General features: G+C 42.2%; 1 protein-coding gene across 4 annotated transcripts in view; it reads left to right on the forward strand.

Annotated features, from left to right (window-relative positions):
• Nucleotides 1-19,800, forward strand: part of lilli (lilliputian) — a 285,693-nt gene that overhangs the window by 252,274 nt on the left and 13,619 nt on the right. For 2 of the 4 annotated variants that reach the window (XM_065233870.1, XM_065233878.1), the window contains exons 5-9: nucleotides 10,825-10,977; nucleotides 11,294-11,498; nucleotides 16,471-16,504; nucleotides 16,582-18,042; nucleotides 18,107-18,320. In XM_065233870.1, coding sequence (XP_065089942.1) covers nucleotides 10,825-10,977; nucleotides 11,294-11,498; nucleotides 16,471-16,504; nucleotides 16,582-18,042; nucleotides 18,107-18,320 — 2,067 coding nt within the window. The remainder of the gene's footprint in view (nucleotides 1-10,824; nucleotides 10,978-11,293; nucleotides 11,499-16,470; nucleotides 16,505-16,581; nucleotides 18,043-18,106; nucleotides 18,321-19,800) is intronic. The other 2 variants (XM_065233889.1, XM_065233883.1) reach the window with 2 other exon arrangements.

A 19,800-nucleotide genomic window follows, 5' to 3' on the forward strand; every position in this document is an offset into this window, starting at 1 on the left:
TGCTAAGGATATTGTGCACGTCCTGGTTGATCAAGTTGATCATATGATCTGAACTCTTGAACGATTTAGAAGACTTCAAATATTGTTTGGACACGAGAAAGGATTTTAAATGATAAATCTAGATTTTATGAACATGCCGGAGTACTATATCACAAGAAAACCAGTGCTCATGTGTTTTAGCAATGTCACCAAGAATAAGCAGTTTAGGATAGTTTGGATAGCCTGGGACATCTAAAAAATATGTTTAACTGATATTTTGTTTTTTTTAGTTATGATTTTCGATGAAAACTAAAATCCTTACTTTTAATATGTATAGAAAAAAGAGTTAAAGAATCCGGGAGCGAGACATTTCACCGAAGGTTATTTCGCCGAATGGGTCATTTTGCCGAAGACCAAGCCATTTTCTACGGTTTTGAACTTTTCTCAAAGCTCAGTAAATTTTTAAATCAGCCTCGAAAAAAGATTAAGAATGTTCGATTTTTTAACCTGGCAAGCTATTCAAATGTAATGCTTCCTTCTTTTGAACATGATCAGTTCCTTCGAGTTACTGATTTCGGAAATTTTTCAACAATCAATGGATTAGATTTTTAGAAATGACCCATACGACGAAATTACCCATTCGGTGAAATGTTCTTCGGCGAAACGTCCTTCACTGAAACGTCTCTCGGCAAAATGACACAGCCCCAAATAATTCAAATTTATCTTAAACCAGCGTTTCCCAATGTATGGTCTATCCTTACATAGTCCAAGTTGCTTAAAATGTTACTCCGCATCCAGAATTTTTATTAAGCTAGTAAATATTACACAATTCTGGATGCGGAGTAACATTTTAAGCAACTTCTTAGAAGACACCTAACCTCTATGTAAAGATACCCCATTAGACTGATGCAAAATTTGAAATTTTCGCTTCACAGTGTTCAAACGGTTTCAAATCGGGTCCTGATTAGCCTCCGAAAGTTTTAACTCTTTTGATAAGAAACTGACTTGGCACAAAACTTCTTGTTCATTGTCTTTAGCCTTTTTCCATATTGTACTGTTAACAAGTTCTATTGCTTTTCTCATGGGAATTTTTATCAGCTACAACTTTTTTCAGCCAAATGTCAAATTAAATAGTTATTAATTGTTTAAGAGATTGATAATCTTATGGCAAGATTAAGCAACTGTATTGTGGGCAACACTGTATTCTGCAGTGTGACATAGTAGCCATGATTTTTGTTCTCTATTCTACGCGCCATAAACACCAATGTTGTCTGCTGAACAGTTGATTGAGCATAATCATAAGACATCAGTGACTTGAATCATTAATAATTTTTGTTCCTTACATTTGTCAGAAAAGTGGTCTTGAACAAAGTTTTAGCTGAGAAAATTTTCAACAAGCTCAGCTATCATTTTCTAAAGTAGAGTGAACTGGTGAATTTTGCGATCGATATGAATCAGAATTATAGTTTCTTCATAGTAATTCCCATATAAACTTCAAATGGTTTGTGCCAAGTCAGTTTCTCTCTAAATGAGTTCAAAGTTTTGGGACGCTAATCAGGGCCCAATTTAGAACCGTTTGAGCACTGTGGAGCGAAAATTTCGAATTTTGCATCAGTCTAATAGCCCATACATTGTTAAACGCTGGTTTAAGATAAATTTGAATTCAAGGTTACCAAAATTTGTCCAAGTTTGAATTTTTTGGGGCTGTGTCATTTCGCCGAAAGACGTTTCACCGAAGAACATTTCGCCGAATGGGTAATTTCGCCGTATGGGTCAACCAAACTCTAACTTTCTGAATTTTTACGATATTGTACAAAATTATATTCCAACAGCCTTCCCAATATCGAACGGTCACTGTAGTCCTGTTTTGATCTCTGCCTTTTAATTACGCTGTTGAATTTTCTTTCAAGCAATATAATAGCATTCTCAACAAGGTATGGCCTTTTCCACCGGAAAGGATTCGTCTTTTGCAGCATAAATAATCTCGGTCCTTATCGGAACCACAAAAACATCGATTGCTTTGGTCGATTACTTTAACCCAGACACATCCGCACCAATCAACTCCGTCGCAAATTATATTTTCAATTCAAACAAGAACAAGAAATCCCATTCCATAAAACCAATCGCCCCACGGTTTGCCCCAAAAGATAAAATTAGACGAACGTCGTATCATACCTTTGTCACGTCTTCATCGTCGCGCCGTTTCTGCAGCAATGGCGTTTCAATGATGCACAGAAAAAGCGACTGATGATGATGGTGATGATGATGATGTTGTTGATAAAGGCGATCAAAAGACTTTCTTCTTGTTCGTATCTCATCAGTCTAAAAATATCGTGTACATGCTATTTTGGAACACCTCGGCCCCGGAGGAAATAGGTTTCCCACAGCACGTCCTTGCACCGTCTCAGTGTGGTGAGCAGCAAGTGTTTTCCTATGGTTTCTATACCTGCCTGTCAGTATAACAATTTTCATCTTAAAACTAAAACCTAAAACTAAATATTATCCAAATATAAAGGGAATTAATCGTTTCAATTGAGAATAGCAACGATTTTTGCCTGAAATTATTAATAATTTGAAGTCTCAACATTCGAAATTCTATGTACCTCAGTAAAACTTATCAGAGAGGCAACTTCTTTTGAATTAGGGTGATTTCCACCACTCTACTAAATGTTTCAGTGTCGAAAACAATCAGGGGTCGCTAGAAACCCAAACTTATATTTGATGTATTTATGACAGGTATTAAGGATATAATTTTCACTAAAATGTACACTCCTTTATCATGGCTCCTTAGTCTCCATTAAACTCACTGCAGCTATGGCACAGAATCCGTTTAGTTTTTAGTGCACTGTTGGTTGTTGCCTTCGTTATCCTTCCGTTTTGTGGTCCCGCCGCTGTGAGTAAAAAAAAAATCGCTCTAACATCGCTAGCACCCAAAAGCGTTTATGTTTTGGGCTGGCCGGAACATTTATTTAATATAACGCTTCTTATCCGAGAGCTATTATATCAAAACCTCATCTGCCACTGCTCCACGTTTTCCGAGCTGGCCAGTGTCTCGTTTACCAACTTGGCGAAGGACGTATCCGGGTTTCGTCCGGTTCGTTCTATATACCGGCACCGCAAAAGACAAAGGATACTGGATAAAAATAAATTTCATCTATGGGTCGGAGTTCCGATTTTTATCTTTCCTTTCCAATAAATTTAGAAGTTTTATCGGGGACCCTTTTTTTGAATGGGGTGAGCAAAGATTTTATTCGTAGAAGATCAAAATAATAAAATATAGTTGAAGATGCTAATTTCAAATAACTACAGCTAATAAACTGCTAATAACAGACTAAAGTGGTAATTTTTATACGATAGGTGAGGAGATGAAAGTATAGAATTGATAGTTCCGTTAGAGTACGGTAGTGTGAAAATTGTATATAGAGAGTAGAAAGCGAACAAGGACAACTTTTTAGGAAGGTACAAATCGGTTTGATCATCTTTCTTTACCAAACTCCCCCGTTGGAGAGGAATGGTGAGAGGTATTACCCCCCCCGCCACCAACGGAATAGAACTATCAATTCTATACTTTCATATCCTCATCTGTCGTATAAAAATTACCACTTTAGTCTGTTATTTGAAATTAGCATCTTCAACTATGTAAATCGTTGACTTCACGCAGAAGTAATACTAAACATATAGTCAAAGTATAATAAAATAATTAAATGCGGGAGGTGATTTTCTCGCACCCTTCTTATTGGCAAGAAGTTGTATAACAATGCACAGTTGAAAAGTAAATTGCTACAAATTAAGCAAAGTTAACATGTTAAGAAGACTGGCAACTTTTCCAAACCAAGCGACAGATACAGCAGCGCTGCGTTTGAGAGAAGGTGGAAGCAACGCAAATACACTCACCTGTCGTCTGGAGTTGGAAACATCGCTATCAAATTTGTTAAAGCATTTACCTTTAAGCGGCAGCTGGCGCAATTGTGCCTGTCTCATAGCGGTCGTATGAGAAAACGGGAGAGTTGCCAGTCGGTAAACGCGCAACTACAAAGCAAGACCATGCTGGAGGTGGCTGGATTCGATTCCCGGTTCGGTCTAGGAATTTTGCATGTTGGAAAATTTCACGACTTCCCTGGGCATGAACTTGCCACACAGTTATACTGATGCAAAAATGGTAAGGCATCGAAAGCTCTCAATTAATAACTGCGGAAGTGAATCTAGAACACTAAGTTGCGAGCACACAGTAATCTAATATGCGATAAGCAATAAGCTTGAAATGCGGAGAAGAAGAGAAGTCTTTCGAGCAATGTACCTTTTCCATCGAACATTCTTACTGCCTCTATGTTCAGGATGGTGCTTCAGAAATGTCTGGACGACGGTCACTTCCCAGACAGATGGAAGATACAGAAGCTAGTGTTGCTGCAGAAGCCAGGAACACCGCTGGGAAATCCATGGATACACTCGGAAAACTATCGAAGAGGATCATCCTCAACAGGCTGACGAAATGTACGGAGAGTGAACACGGATTGTCGAAGATGCAGTTCAGATTCCGGAAGTGTGGATGCAATTCGGACAGTGGTCGAGAGAGCCGAAAAGTCATACAAACAGAAGCGGAAAGGAAATCGATATTAAAGGGTGATACGGTCAAAATTTGGTCAAGGGAAAACGCGTGTAAATCGGTGAAATCGTTTATTTAAAAAATCAAATTAAATTTCTTTTTCAAGTTCAATTAGTATAAAATTCAGGAAAAATATTCAGTTCGGCTTCCGCTTTTCCAAATCCGAATTGCCGGGCCTTACGCTTGACCCCTGCCATCAGATTTTGTACAGCCACCTTGTCCACCTTCTTCGCCGCAGAAAGCCAGTTTGCCTTGAACTGCTGCTCGCCCTTAGCAGTTTTTTTGGTCTTCTTTAGGTTCCGCTTGACAATAGCCCAGTATTCCTCAATTGGGCGGAGCTCTGGCGTGTTGGGAGGGTTCTTGTCCTTGGGAACCACCTGCTCATTGTTGGCGGCGTACCACTCCATGGCCTTTTTACCGTAATGGCAAGATGCCAAATCCGGCCAAAACAGTACGGATCAACCGTGTTTCTTCAGGAAAGGCAGCAGACGTTTATTCAAACACTCTTTCACGTAAATTTCTTGGTTGACAGTCCCGGAAGCTATGAAAATGCTGCTTTTCAAGCCACAGGTACAGATGGCTTGCCAAACCAGATATTTCTTTGCGAACTTTGACAGTTTCATGTGCTTGAAAACATCTGCTACCTTTCCCCTTCCTTTTGCCGTATAAAACTCCTGTCCCGGAAGCTGCTTGTAGTCGGCTTTGACGTAGGTTTCGTCGTCCATTACCACGCAGTCAAACTTCGTCAGCATCGTCGTGTACAGCCTCCGGGATCGCGCTTTGGCCGTCGTATTTTGTTTATCATCGCGATTTGGAGTCACTACCTTCTTGTAAGTCGATAGTCCGGCTCGTTTTTTGGCTCGATGCACGGTTGTAGACGATACACCCAGCTTATTTGCGGCATCTCGGAGAGAGAGGTTAGGGTTTCGCTTGAAACTACCGGCAACTCTCTTTGTCGTCTCAGCGGCTTCCGGTTTTCGATTTCCCCCCGATCCAGACTTCCTGGCTGTCGACAAACGTTCCCCAAACACTTTAATTACATTTGTAACGGTTGATTTGGCAACTTTTAGTGATTTTGCCAACTTTGCGTGCGAGTAGCTCGGATTTTCGCGATGCGCGAGCAAAATTTTGATACGCTGCTCTTCTTGCTTGGACGGCATTTTGACAACTGAAGAGTGAATTCCAAAATCAAAATAGGAACATTCTACACACACACACCTTCAAAATGAGGGGTGTTCAGGTTTTTTAAATGCAAAATTGAAAGAAATACGTCAAGTTGATATTGACCAAATTTTGACCGTATCACCCTTTACTCCGTGATAACGATAGACGCCAAAAACGCTTTCAACAGCGTCAGTTGGTGACCATTGCCGAATCTCTGCATATAATGAGGGTGCCTTCAGGATTATAAGGAATTAAGTCCAAAACCGGGTGTTGGTCTATGCGACAAACATCGGGCAGAGATCTATTAGGATCACAGTGCTCTAGAACGGGATGTACAACGACGTGCTGACGCTGAAGTTGCCAAAAGGAGCCGAGACCGTTGGCTTTGTGAACGACATCGTCTTAATGGTAGAGGTGAAAATGTTGGCGCCTCGATCGATACGATAGAAAATTGGGTGCAACGAGCGAAGCAGTGGGCAGAATTCAGCATAAGCCATCAATGTGATAGCCAGAATTATGCCGAACAACTCTGGACAAAGCAGTTGAATGAAACGTCTCCTGGCTTGTGTATTTACGTCGATACTGAGCTATAGAGGTCCAGCCTGGGTTGGAGCACTGGAAACCAAGCAGAATCTAAGGAAACTGAACAAGTACGCACCGACTCATGGCCATGCGAGTCGTGAGTGCGTACAGCACCATCTAGTTAGAGGCAGTATGCGGAATGATCCCTATGGGCATCACCCTGGCGGAGGACAGCGAATTCTATAAGCGGAGAGAAATATGAGTACGAAAATTGGTGAGAGTATAGTCGATGGCCATCAAAGTCGAATGTCGCGACCCAACATTGAGCAATTACGGGTCGCCGGAGTTGCTCAGGATTACGCCCAGCAGCTAGAAGCTGCACTACCCACAGAAGAGAAGCTTGGCGCAGCTACTCTTGAAGATATAGCCATAGGTAGTACTGCTGCAGCGGCACTAAGTACTGCTATCCCGGACCGAAGAAATGACTGGTTTGACGGCGAATGTACACTGTTAGTAGAGGAGAAGAATGCAGTAGGGGCGAGAATGCTGCAATACCGCACAAGATTGAATGTGGAGAGATACAGTCAAGCGCGGAACAGACAAATCTCAGTTTTCCGAAGGAAATCGCGAGGCGATAGAAAATCTGTACCGCGTAAACGACACACGGAAGTGCTACGAGAAGCTAAATAGTTCGCGCAAAGACTACGTACCGCAAGCCGATATGTGCAAGAACTTGGACGGTAACCTTCTCACGAGCGAGTGTGAAGTGATTGAGAGGTGGAAACAGTACTATGACAATCACCTCAACGGTGATGTAGCAGAAAACGAAGGTGGCACGGCAACAGACCTTGGAGCACGCGCAGAAGACGACAGGCTTCCGGCTCCTGATCTTCAAGAAGTTGAGGAGGAGGTCGGTCGGTGTAGATCAACTACCAAGTGAGTTATTAAAATACGGTGGCAAAGCACTGCTGCACTGGCTAGAGCGCTGCACTGGGTTATTGCCAAGATTTGGAAGGAGCGTATATTGCCAGAGGCGTCGTATGCCCAATCTACAAAAAGGGCGGCCAGTTGGATTGCTGCAACTACCGCGCGATCGCACTGCTAAGCGCCGCCTACAAGGTACTCTCACAAATTCTATGCCGCCACCTGTCACCATTTGCAAGAGACTTCGTAAAGCAATATCAGGCGGTATTCATGGGTGCTCGCGCTACCACGCACCAAATTTTCGCGATTCGGTACGTTCTGCAGAAATGCCGTGAATGCAACTAGCCCACACATCATTTGTTCATCGATTTCAAATCCGCATACGACATAATCGATCGAGATCAGCTATGGCAGATTATGCACGAGTACGGATTTCCGGATAAACTGACGCGATTGGTCAAGGTGAGGATGGATCGAGTGATGTGCGTAGTTCGAGTATCGGGGATACTCTCGAGTTCCAGCAAGGTGATGGACTTTCGTGCCTGCTATTCAACACCGCGTTAGAAGGTGTGATCAGAAGAGCAGGGATAGACACGAGTGGTACGATCTTCAGGAAGTCCATGAAGCTTCTTGGCTTCGCCGATGACATGACCTTGCCATCAACGCATCGAAGATGAAATACATGAGAGGAAGAGGTTCTAGGGAAGACAATGTTAGCCTCCCACCCCAAGTTCAGATTGACGGTAACGTAATCGTGGTGGTCGAGGTAGGCTTCACATCCACAGGTAGTCCACATTGAACAAATTGGACGACTACGGTGGGCTGGGCATGTCGTAAGAATGCCGAACGACGACCCAGTGAAATTGGTTCTCGAAAGCGACCCAATAAGAACAAGAAGAAGAGGCGCGCAGCGGGCAAAGTGGATTGACCAAGTAGACCTGCGGACTACGAGGCTGGCGAAGTGTGACCATGGATCGAGTAGAGTGGAGACGACTTCTTCGGTCAGCAGGGGCTTAGCCTGATTGGTAAGGTAAGTAAGGAGTCGATGACCAAGTCGCTTCACCGTGATCGCAAGGCTAGACAAGAGAGTAAGGAGTGAGGAGGCACTAGGTGCCCGCTTTATTCGCGGCCTGGCGTTCGGCACAAATTTGCTCTGCTTTGATAGTTGATACATTTTTCTTTATCATAAAGGGACAATTTATTCAATAATTGTAGTTATTTGATGATTTAAGAGCTTAAACAAATATGGGAAATGGATTTATTATCGGCCTAAATGCCCCTAATTTGGACCCATACTTAAATTCAGCAATCGACTAAATTTTCAATAGCGACCAAAAATATCTATTAGTACCGTCCCAATGACGCGTTCATCTAGATAAAATTGATAAATAGCAAATTTCTAGCGGTGGACCCATTCTAGATCCATAGGTCAATATTAGAGCCATTTCCCCTATCAGTTATAATTTAACAATTCCATCATTCTGTAATAATTTTTATCGAAAAAAATAATGGGAAATTTTTTCCCTGATTTTCTCAGTATTTCGTTTGTTATGCCAAAATCGGGAAAGCTCTGTAGTGGGCGAAATTCATAGCATTCTGAGAACCTTCGGCCCAAACCTGTCAGATAAAGGGTGTAACGGTCAAAATTTGATCAAACAAGAATGCATGTAAATTGATTTTTTTTTAAATCAAATTATTTTTCTTTTTAAGTTCAATTAGTATAAAATACAAGCTAAGCTTCCGGTTGATCGAATCTGAATTGCCGGGCCTTTCGTTTAACTCCTGCCACCAGATTCTGTACAGCCGCCTCGTCCACTTTGTTCGCCGCAGAACGCCAGTTTGTCTTTAATTGCTTCTCGCTTCCAACAGTTTTTGGGTCTTCTTCAGGTTCCGCTTGACGATGGCCCAATATTTCTTGATTGGGCGGAGCTCTGGTGCGTTGGGAGGGTTCTTGTTCTTGGGCACCACCTGCACGTTTTTGGTGGCACACCATAGCCTTTTTTCCGTGATGGCAGGATGCCAAATCCGACCAAAACAGCACGGTACATTCGTGTTTTTCCTGGTTGACGGTCACGGTTGCAATGAAAATGTCGCTGAACACTGAACTGCACAACTGACAACTGAAGAGCAAACTCGCGTCACTTTTTAAAAGGTCCTAAGTAACAAATGTAAACAAATCGAGCTATTATTATTATTTAACTTTATTAGGGAGGCTTTCAGCCTTGGGCTGGTTCGCCTCCACAAATCGAGCTAAGTGATACGAACCATTGCTATACTATCATTGTATGTGATACAAAAACACCCATCCAAATTTACTTTCATTTATTTAAGATAATCATAGGTCAAACATTGTCCAATGTACAGTTTGAAATGATGGGTACATGATTGTTACTTCGGTCATTCGGACTGCCTAACATGATTGGTGCTCATTTTCTAAAAGCGGGGTGAATCTAAAGTTAGGTACTCTACTCTGAAATCTGTGAAAGGGAATCTAGTATCATGTAGAACAAAAAGACCAATGTAACACTCATTGATTATGTCATTGAGAAAAATCGTCCAATGTAACATGTCCGATTTACACCATGACTTGTCAAAACGTCGTATGTGTTTTTTTTATCTATATTGTAGCATGAAATTCAAAGTAAAATTGTGATTTTACCGTTTATACTAAATTTTCAACGTTATTATTCACTGACTACATTAAAAATAGTATTGCAAAATGTATTGTTTCTAAACAGTTTAAATAATAATCTGTCGAACTTCAACCTCGATTTTCTCAAAATGGTGGATACGTTACATTGGTCTATTTGAAAAGTGACGCGAGAAATGTCAAAATCAAAATAGAGGCATCAGTTTGCACGCCAAAATGAGGGGTGTTCAGGATTTTTAAATGCTCGATTAGAGGAAATGCTTAATTTTTAAGTCGACCAAATTTGTCACCCTTTAATTAAAAAATAATCCCCTTATAAATCCTTACTCCTTACTTCTTGATTCACAAGTGAACTGAATTTTCATCTGATGGAAAATTTGAGCCAGGTCTCCTGCAAGAACTTTCCAAATAGTTTGAGTCCAATTAAGTGCTGTCACTTCCCGTGATTTCTTATTTTCTGGCGATGATTTTCAACCCTCATCCAAGTTGTAAGACTATGATAACTGATTTCGCATTAATGAGCAAGACAAAAACAAAAAAACACTGTGATTATGCATGTACCATTTCCTTTTCTCCGAATTAGTGTGCATGGGAAACAAAACTGAAAACAGCGCAGAACATAAAGATGTGATTAACCCTCCTCTCCTCGGTCGGTCAAGATTGCGAGGAAACGTGAGTGGAAAATTCTCAAAGTGGTATAATTCAATCAACAGCACGATCGCAGCACTTGCCAAGGTCGTTGGCAAGAGCGGAAAAAAAATCTCGTTTCATCCGGTCGAAGGGGAGTTGAGCAAAGTCCGTCGTAATCGAAACCATTTTAGAAATTTTATGTACCACCTCTTGGAGAGGTATGATTTTTTCCACCACTGTTAGGTTAATGTTTTCGCACCACCAGAGCTTACGTTTTCCTTGGACTAATTTGACCTTTTTTTGGTTTTACCCCGTTTTAATATCGTATCTTTTCGTTTCTCATTTGTTTTAGGTGCACTCGAAGGGACTTTCCTCGGGGTCAGCCTCGCTGATGAATGGCCGCACGACCGGTCCCGGAACGATCGGTGACAAGTTACCCTCGCAGCAACTGCTAAACGGACGTCTGCCTCCTCAGGTGTCAAACGCAAAAATGCCTCCTAGAGTAGTTAGTTTTGTTTTATTTTATTTGCTATGCACACACACACCTTTTTTTAAATCGCTTCCTGTCCATCTTTGACAGAACTTTGCATCCCAATTTAGAGAGAGCTTGCTACTAGAAAATGCCGCCTTCTTATCTATCTAAATATAATTTAGTTTGCTTCCAATTGTGATTTGTGTCTTGAACGAAAAAAAAAAGATAAACAAAAAGCATGTCAATTAGTGGATCTTGTTTTGGAATGCCAAGTTTTAATTTGTCCAATTTGGTCGGTTCGAACCGAATCATCTGACTAACAACGTGTATCTTGATTTTTTTTCCGTAGAACGAACCGTCGACGCCGTCGAAAACGTCCGGCAATGTGGAGCAAATTTTGAGCGAAGTGAAGCTGTTCGCCATAGGGACGCCACTGACGGAGATCGGGGCAACGCCCCGGAAGGAACTGGAGCCTTACAACCTGAACAACCCCAACAAATTCAAGTACGCACCGAACCCGGTGATGATGAAGCCACCTTCCTTCAAAGCGCCATGTGAGTATTTGGGGGTTTTCTTTAGGGTCAAACCGGTTTACCGAATATTTACCGCTATTCGCATAACAGTCCCATGTGGATTTCCCATTCACATGGGATTGTTATACGAATAGCGAGAGTGTAGGCCTTGATCGACTGGAATTAAATCCAGGTCCTTTGGAGTGAGAGGCAGTCGCGCTTACCACTACACAACCGGTGCCGCTGTGGTGTCAAATTTGAACAAATTTGAACAAATTTGGTTATGATCTGGGTTTACGGGAGATTTTTGAAATTTTATGCATGTTTTATTACAACAAATGTTATGTCAATTCTTACAATGGACTAGACTGTAGCATACAACGTAGCGTAGCGTTGTTTCAGAATTAATATTTTTGTATACAACCGTCACAAGATTATTTTCTAGCCGTAGTACATTTTGAAAAACAAGCTTTGTTCTAAAATTCAGCTACTGCAATCAAAATTACAAACAATATTTTAAAAATCCTTCCGACGACCACTCTACAGAATCTAGAATCTGTTCATTAGATGAAATATTTGAAACTCGGTATACTTTTTATGAAAATCTGTAATAGAATCTTTCATTTTCCGGTTGGGTGTGGAGATTGTAAAGAGCATTCCAGGAGAATTTACTAAATAGACCCGTAGAACTGAAAACACTGGTTCAAAGCTCTAGTCAAATAGTCAAATTGGTTTTTGTACACTATGATTTAAAAAGTCAATTTTGTCGAAACTGCTAGCTCAACTATTCAAAGTAAAGACTGGAACGTGCAAAAATTGGTCGACAAAAAATCGTTTCTTTCAGTCAAAATTAATATCACAAAAATCTTCTTATTTTTCTTTTGGTAGTTCAATTCATATAGGGGAAATGTTGGCATCGGCAATACCTTAACGTATTATCGTCAGGGGGTGAACAAACTCGTAGAGCACTCATATTTGGCCAATAGATGCTCTGAAACACAATGTATCCACATGCCAAAATTAAGCTCTCAAGGATGTTGTACCACCCTGACGATAATAGAATAAGGTATTGCCGAAGCCTTCTTTTCCCCTTTTTAAAGGAAAAAATGTTCGTTTATTCTTTTGGTTTGCCAAATCCGAACTGCCGTGCCTTCCGCTTAACCCCTTCCATTAAATTTTGCACAGTGGTCTCATGGACCTTATTCGTCACCGAACGCCAGTTAGATTTTAACTGCTGCTGGTTTTCCATGGATTTATTAGTTTTTTTGAGATTCCGTTTGACCAAGGCCCAATACCGTTCGATACGACGGAGTTCTGGGCTGTTGGGAGTGTTGTGGTCTTTGGGTACCACAACCACGTTGTTCGCATCGTACCACTCGATTGCCTTTTTCCCATAGTGGCAGCTCGCTAAGTCCGGCCAGAACAGCGCAGGTTTATTATGTTGCTTTAGGAATGGTAGCAGCCGCTTTTCCAGGCACTCCTGAACGTAGATCTCTTGATTGATGGTTCCCGTAATAATGAAAATGCCATTTTTTAGACCACATGTGCATATGGCCTATCAGGCAAGATTTTTTTTCGCGAACTTAGATAGTTTGAGGGTTTTGTAAATTTCAGTCACCTTCCCTTTTCCGGATGCGGTATAAAACTCCTGTCTCGAAAGCTGCTTGAAATCCGCCTTCACATAAGTTTCATCGTCCATGACGACACAGTCGAACTTTGTGAGTAGATTCGTATACAGCTTTCAGGACCGCTGCTTTGCCGACGTGTTTTGTTTGTAATTTCGTTTCGCCACCTTCACCATCTTAAACGTCGACAACTCGGCCCGTTTCTTGGCCCGCTGCACAGTAGTATGTGAGATATTGAGCTTGCCAGCGACGTCCCGGGTGGAGAGGTTAGGATTCCGCTTATATTTCACCGCCACGTTCTTCGTCGTCGCTGCCACGTCCAGATTACGATTGCCGCCGCTTCCAGGCTTCCTGACGGTCGACAGACGCTCCCCGAATACTTTTAAAACGTTTGTCACGGTCTATTTGGCCACATCCAGCAATTTTGCCAAATTGGCGTGTGAGAACGTCGGATTCTCTTGCTGCGCGAGCAAAATTTTGACATGCTGCTCCTCTTGCTTGGCCGTCATTTTGAAAACTGCAAACGGTGAAAACTCATCATAGCAACCATTGTATACTCGAGCAAAGTAAAATAACAACCTGATATCACCATGAAAACAAGTCTTGTTATTCCAGATATCATTTTGTTTTCAGTTGTTATCGCATAGCTTATTTAGTTATCAACCTCGACTAATTATGTTATCATGTTCAAAATTTCAAATATTATCCACATGGTGAGAGAAAAAAACACTGCCAATCATATTTCAGTTATCAGCGTAAAACTTTAATACCAAATGAAATCGGTAATATAATTTGGAATTTTGTTGAAAAAATTCGCATGGATGACAGGATTTATTATCAAGATGTTTTCATTGATAACTAAATCAGTTATTTTTGTGATATCCCAGAAGTATTCTTTTGTTATAGTTTTTGTTATTTTGGCTGTTTATTCAGACACAAAGATAACATGTTCAGATATAAAATCTTGCTAACCGGGTATCAGAACTTGTTATCAAATTTGCAAAGGATTATGCTCGGATATACACTCTACTTCCAAATGCAGCATTTCAGGTTTTTTATGCATTTTTAACAGAAATACACCAATTTGAAGTTGACCAATTTTTGCGCGTTCCAGACTTTAACACCGCTATCAAATAGTGTAAAGTTTTCAAATTTATATTTGAAGTCATTGTTTCCAAAAATGGCTAGATCGTTTTTATTATTTACTCCAAAAAGGGTATTTCCAAAGGAATTCAAATGATCATTACAAGAAGATGTTCTGATAGGAGTTTTTTAGAAATTAAAAAAAAATCTGAGATTGATTCTGAACATAATTGCAAAGGAACTCTAATTTAGAAGATATCTCATCTGAACAACTTTGCCCAAGACGGAACCTTCTATCTAGTTCATATGTTAAGTTAGGGCAATCAACGAAAATTGAATGTCACATTAGCGCCCCCTAGGGATTTAATTCTGAGCTGAACTCTTTACCATGATATAGGTCTTGTCCATCTGAACAACTTTGCTGAAGACGAGAACCATTTATATGGGCAAGATCTGTAGATAGAATGTGCATAGAATGTGCATATAAGATGGCACAGCTTGATCATTTTCGGTTTAGCGCCATCTAGTAAGTATATTCTGTCATACACTATCCATAGTTTTGAAGACCTTGTACTCCTGAATATATTTGCAGAAGGAAGCAGCATCCTATTTGGTTGGGATCTCGTTATCTCAAACATCAAAATAATCTAAAATAAAAGTACATTAAATTTACTTTACAAAACATTTGAAAATTCAAAAATCCGTTGAACCTTCGAATTTGGGGGTCAAATTGACCCCAAGGTACTAGGCAACGTAAGTTTTTTTTTTGGCACAGATGAAGGGTTAATTGCCTTTTAATTATATTGTAGAAAGCCATACCGCACATATGGCTTATTCCGCTGCCACCTTCAATTTGTGATGTAAAGGGTGATACGGTCAAAATTTGGTCAAGGGAAAACGCGTGTAAATCGGTGAAATCGTTTATTTAAAAAATCAAATTAAATTTCTTTTTCAAGTTCAATTAGTATAAAATTCAGGAAAAATATTCAGTTAGGCTTCCGCTATTCCAAATCCGAATTGCCGGGCCTTACGCTTGACCCCTGCCATCAGATTTTGTACAGCCACCTTGTCCACCTTCTTCGCCGCAGAAAGCCAGTTTGCCTTGAACTGCTGCTCGCCCTTAGCAGTTTTTTTGGTCTTCTTTAGGTTCCGCTTGACAATAGCCCAGTATTTCTCAATTGGGCAAAGCTCTGGCGTGTTGGGAGGGTTCTTGTCCTTGGGAACCACCTGCACGTTGTTGGCGGCGTACCACTCCATGGCCTTTTTACCGTAATGGCAAGATGCCAAATCCGGCCAAAACAGTACGGAACAACCGTGTTTCTTCAGGAAAGGCAGCAGACGTTTATTCAAACACTCTTTCACGTAAATTTCTTGGTTGACAGTCCCGGAAGCTATGAAAATGCTGCTTTTCAAGCCACAGGTACAGATGGCTTGCCAAACCAGATATTTCTGTGCGAACTTTGACAGTTTCATGTGCTTGAAAACATCTGCTACCTTTCCCCTTCCTTTTGCTGTATAAAACTCCTGTCCCGGAAGCTGCTTATAGTCGGCTTTGACGTAGGTTTGGTCGTCCATTACAACGCAGTCAAACTTCGTCAGCATCGTCGTGTACAGCCTCCGGGATCGCGCTTTGGCCGTCGTATTTTGTTTATCATCGCGATTTGGAGTCACTACCTCTTGTAAGTCGATAGTCCGGCTCGTTTTTTGGCTCGATGCACGGTTGTAGACGATACACCCAGCTTATTTGCGGCATCTCGGAGAGAGAGGTTAGGGTTTCGCTTGAAACTACCGGCAACTCTCTTTGTCGTCTCAGCGGCTTCCGGTTTTCGATTTCCCCCCGATCCAGACTTCCTGGCTGTCGACAAACGTTCCCCAAACACTTTAATTACATTTGTAACGGTTGATTTGGCAACTTTTAGCGATTTTGCCAACTTTGCGTGCGAGTAGCTCGGATTTTCGCGATGCGCGAGCAAAATTTTGATACGCTGCTCTTCTTGCTTGGACGGCATTTTGACAACTGAAGAGTAAATTCCAAAATCAAAATAGGAGCAACATTCTACACACACACACCTTCAAAATGAGGGGTGTTCAGGTTTTTTAAATGCAAAATTGAAAGAAATACGTCAAGTTGATATTGACCAAATTTTGACCGTATCACCCTTTACCTAGGCGTCCATGGAATTCTTTTGTTTGTCTTTTGATGAATTATTGATGATATCGTGTTCTAATCGATTGTCCTCTATTTCTTTCCATTCCATTCATTCTACGCCACCATCGCGCCTATTATTCGGAACCCGCTGTCACAGTAAGCGCAATACCTCCGATGGTGAAACCGATAAGGTAAGTTTACCCTGCCCGTGGCATATTCCAAACACTGAAACGAATTACTAACCGTGCTCTCCTTCCCCCCATTGCAGTGCCCTCGAGGACGAACCGAACGGATCGGACAGCGACGAAGGCGGTGGCTACAAGAAGAAACGCAACTCCAGTGATACCTCATCGAATGACAGTGCGGACGAATCGTCCAGTGAGGATTCGAATGTGGGCAATAAGTCACCGGTGGCAACAACCGGCGGTGTTGCTATCGCCGGTAACAATGGAGCAGGTCCGGGCGGAGGACCCGGAGGAGGGGGAGCTGGGGGCGGAGGAGGATCAGCGGGAATTGGTGGTGTGGCGAGCAATGCTACTGCCACTGGGAACAGGGATTGGTCTTTGGTGAATTTCCTACAGCCACAGGTGCCAAGCGAGACGGGTAGTGCGAACTCGCAATCAGTGGGTGGATTGAACAATCCCGATTTGATGGGGTGTAACCAAAGTTTGAATGAGCACGACGACAATTCGAGTTCACCGCTAATGCCTGGTTCGCCTCCGACGATCAAGAATGAACCACCGCCAATTGAGGATGATCATTTGTCGAACAGTAGCAGTAATAACGAAGGGGTATTTGTCAAGCAGGAACCGTATCCGAGTGAGAACAGTACGTCTTCGCCGAGTGCCGGAGGAATCCCAACGGCGACGCCTAGCTCGGCGCTGCCTGGCTTGAATGGCGGAGGGTTGCAAGATTTCAATAAACTGGGTGATATTAAGAACGATCTGGACCTATCCAGTCCGGCGAAGAGCCCGGAGAAAAGTTCCGAGAAGGACTCAAACGACCAAGTGGATAGTATAGATGAAAACGAGGTGAGCAGTGCGCTGCTGAAGGTGAAAGAGCTTCAAAATATACAACCTTTATCGGGAATTTCCGATATTGACGACAATAATGTTCAGCAGAGCACGCTTGGGTTGCTCAGCGCGGGAAGTGGAGGCGTCCCGAGAGTACCACAGAAAGTTAAACGAAAGCGGAAAGTTAACAAAACCTTCCAGGATCGGGAACGAGACCATCAATCCAGCAGTAGTGACGACGATGGTTTCGGCAGCTCTCAAAGGAGCAGATCTCAATCTTTCGAGAAGGACAAAATCGGTAAGACACGGGGTCGACCAAGGAAGAATCCCCCCACGACGGGTGGTTCCTCAATTGTGGGCTCGTCCAGTGCTCGGCAATCGGACGCCGACTCCGTAACTAGTAACAATAGCAAAAGGAGATTATCGATTTCCTCTACCAAAACGGTTGCTTCCACACCTAGCAAAAAGGATGCTTCTAGTACGCCTGCCAAAAAGACTACAACGTCCCGGAAGCGACCTTCCAGGGCCAATCAGAAAATTACCAGCCGGGAAGTGCTTTCGACGACGGACGATTCGGACGCGGAACAACCGAAGCGAGACCGGAAAGAAGATGCCCCCGAAAGTTCCAAATCCAGTCCGTCAAAGTCCGTGGTCAACATGGTGCTACCGCAGAAACCGACAGGAGTTGACGAACTGTCTTCTGATAGCAATGCTGAGTGAGTAACGCTTGTGGGTATCAAGTGGGAATTCGGTACTAACACACTTTTGGTTTCTTTGTAGCAGATTAATGTCCCCACCGAGAAGGGCTACCATCATATCGCCGCAATTCCAACCATCTTCCATTTCGAAGGTGGTACCGAGGAAGACATCCACGTCCACTTCGGCTTCCATCGACGACGACGATGACGATGACGACGACGATGACGATAATGTGGGAGCTAGGTCGGATAGCTATTCCGGTAGTGCTAGCGACGGAGCTGTCAAGAAAGAGAAGGTAAGAGTTAGTTTGTCGTGAAATCCGGTCGAAGTTCGTCCGTTCGTCCGTTGTTGTTATTGGGATTGTTACGATATGCTGGAAATTGCTCCTCTTATTAGAAGATTAAATGTTCCGTCCCTCGTGTCATTGTCTAGAAGCTTTCTGCTGAGTTTCTGAGGAGTTTCCAGTTGGGTTCAATCATAGGTACTAAGTTTAAACGAAGTTCTCATAAAATGAAATACAAATAAAGGTGAAGAACGTTCTGAGCAGTACCAGCAGACACCCTATTCTAAGTAGGAGTCAAACAATATCATTCAACGTTATGCCATTGATTTCAGGACAGCCAAATTTTGTAAATTGATTCTCAAACATACACGACATTCTGGCTTTTTTTAACTAGTTCGTTTATTTACTAGGCTCAGTCGTGTGTGACACTTTGCGGAGTCAAAAATCCGTAATTTTTTAATTGACATTTTAAACAGCAGTAAATCTAGGTTAGTATTGGGTACCAATTACTCGTGGCGGGCTCGAGGTTAATGGGAAGCTTTCTTCAGATATTACTCTCGAACGGTTGACCAAATGCTGGCTGGGCAGGGGCAAGTAGCACAGAAACAGGTGGATAATAAGACTGGGACATAATGGCTGGAAAATGTGTGGAAAGGAGGGGATGGTCACATCAAATTCTAACATCAGACAAGATCGCCAGCATGTAGGGAAGTTCACGGATTCCCTATACATCTCTTACTTCACGGAAGGGTTGTCTACTTCGGGTCACTAGGGTATCCAATAGTCGTTCTCTGGAGGCGTCATTACCCGGGAAATGCCAAACTGCGTGATCGATGTTATCATAACCGGTTCTACATATATTGCTATTAACGAGGTTTATTCTGTAGAGATGTGCGTCTAGCGAGTAGTGGTTGGACATAAGTCTTAACATCACGCGAATGAATCCCCGACTTACATGGAAACCTTCGAATCACGCTCTCGAAGAAACATTTGGAGTAATGGAATGTAACCACCGCCCAAGAGAATTACTTATCCAATCGTTTTACCAACTTAGAAGAGAACTCTGACGTACTAATGGGAGAACTTCATTATGTGAAATTCTTCTATCATAAAACTCGCCTTGTTGTGCATCCACCTTTGCGAAAGAGTCAGCATTCCATTGTCTGGGATTGAGCATTCTGGCTTGCAACCCGGGAGACTTCCTAAACGATGTTTCTTGATGCAGAGAGGACTTCATATTTTGATCTACGGAATGTCAAGGGTGCGTTACGGGGTCTTCAGGGTAAGGATCAGGAGTTTTTGTGGATGTCTATTGAGATTGCTTTGTTGTCTTGTCTGAGGAAAGTTTGGATGACTTTAGGGCGATGGGTCCGGAAAATAATTCATGAAGACTTCTTGAGAAAGAAATAGGTAGTACCTTCGCAAGTGTTTTATATAACTTTGAAGAGAGATCTGAGTGCTTCGAATAAAGGTACGATATAAGCTTTTAACA

Source organism: Ochlerotatus camptorhynchus, unplaced genomic scaffold (assembly GCF_037179485.1).
Source record: "Ochlerotatus camptorhynchus isolate MF236.1 unplaced genomic scaffold, CSIRO-AGI_Acam_v1.1 ptg000037l, whole genome shotgun sequence".
NCBI classification, from domain to species: Eukaryota; Metazoa; Arthropoda; class Insecta; order Diptera; family Culicidae; genus Ochlerotatus; species Ochlerotatus camptorhynchus.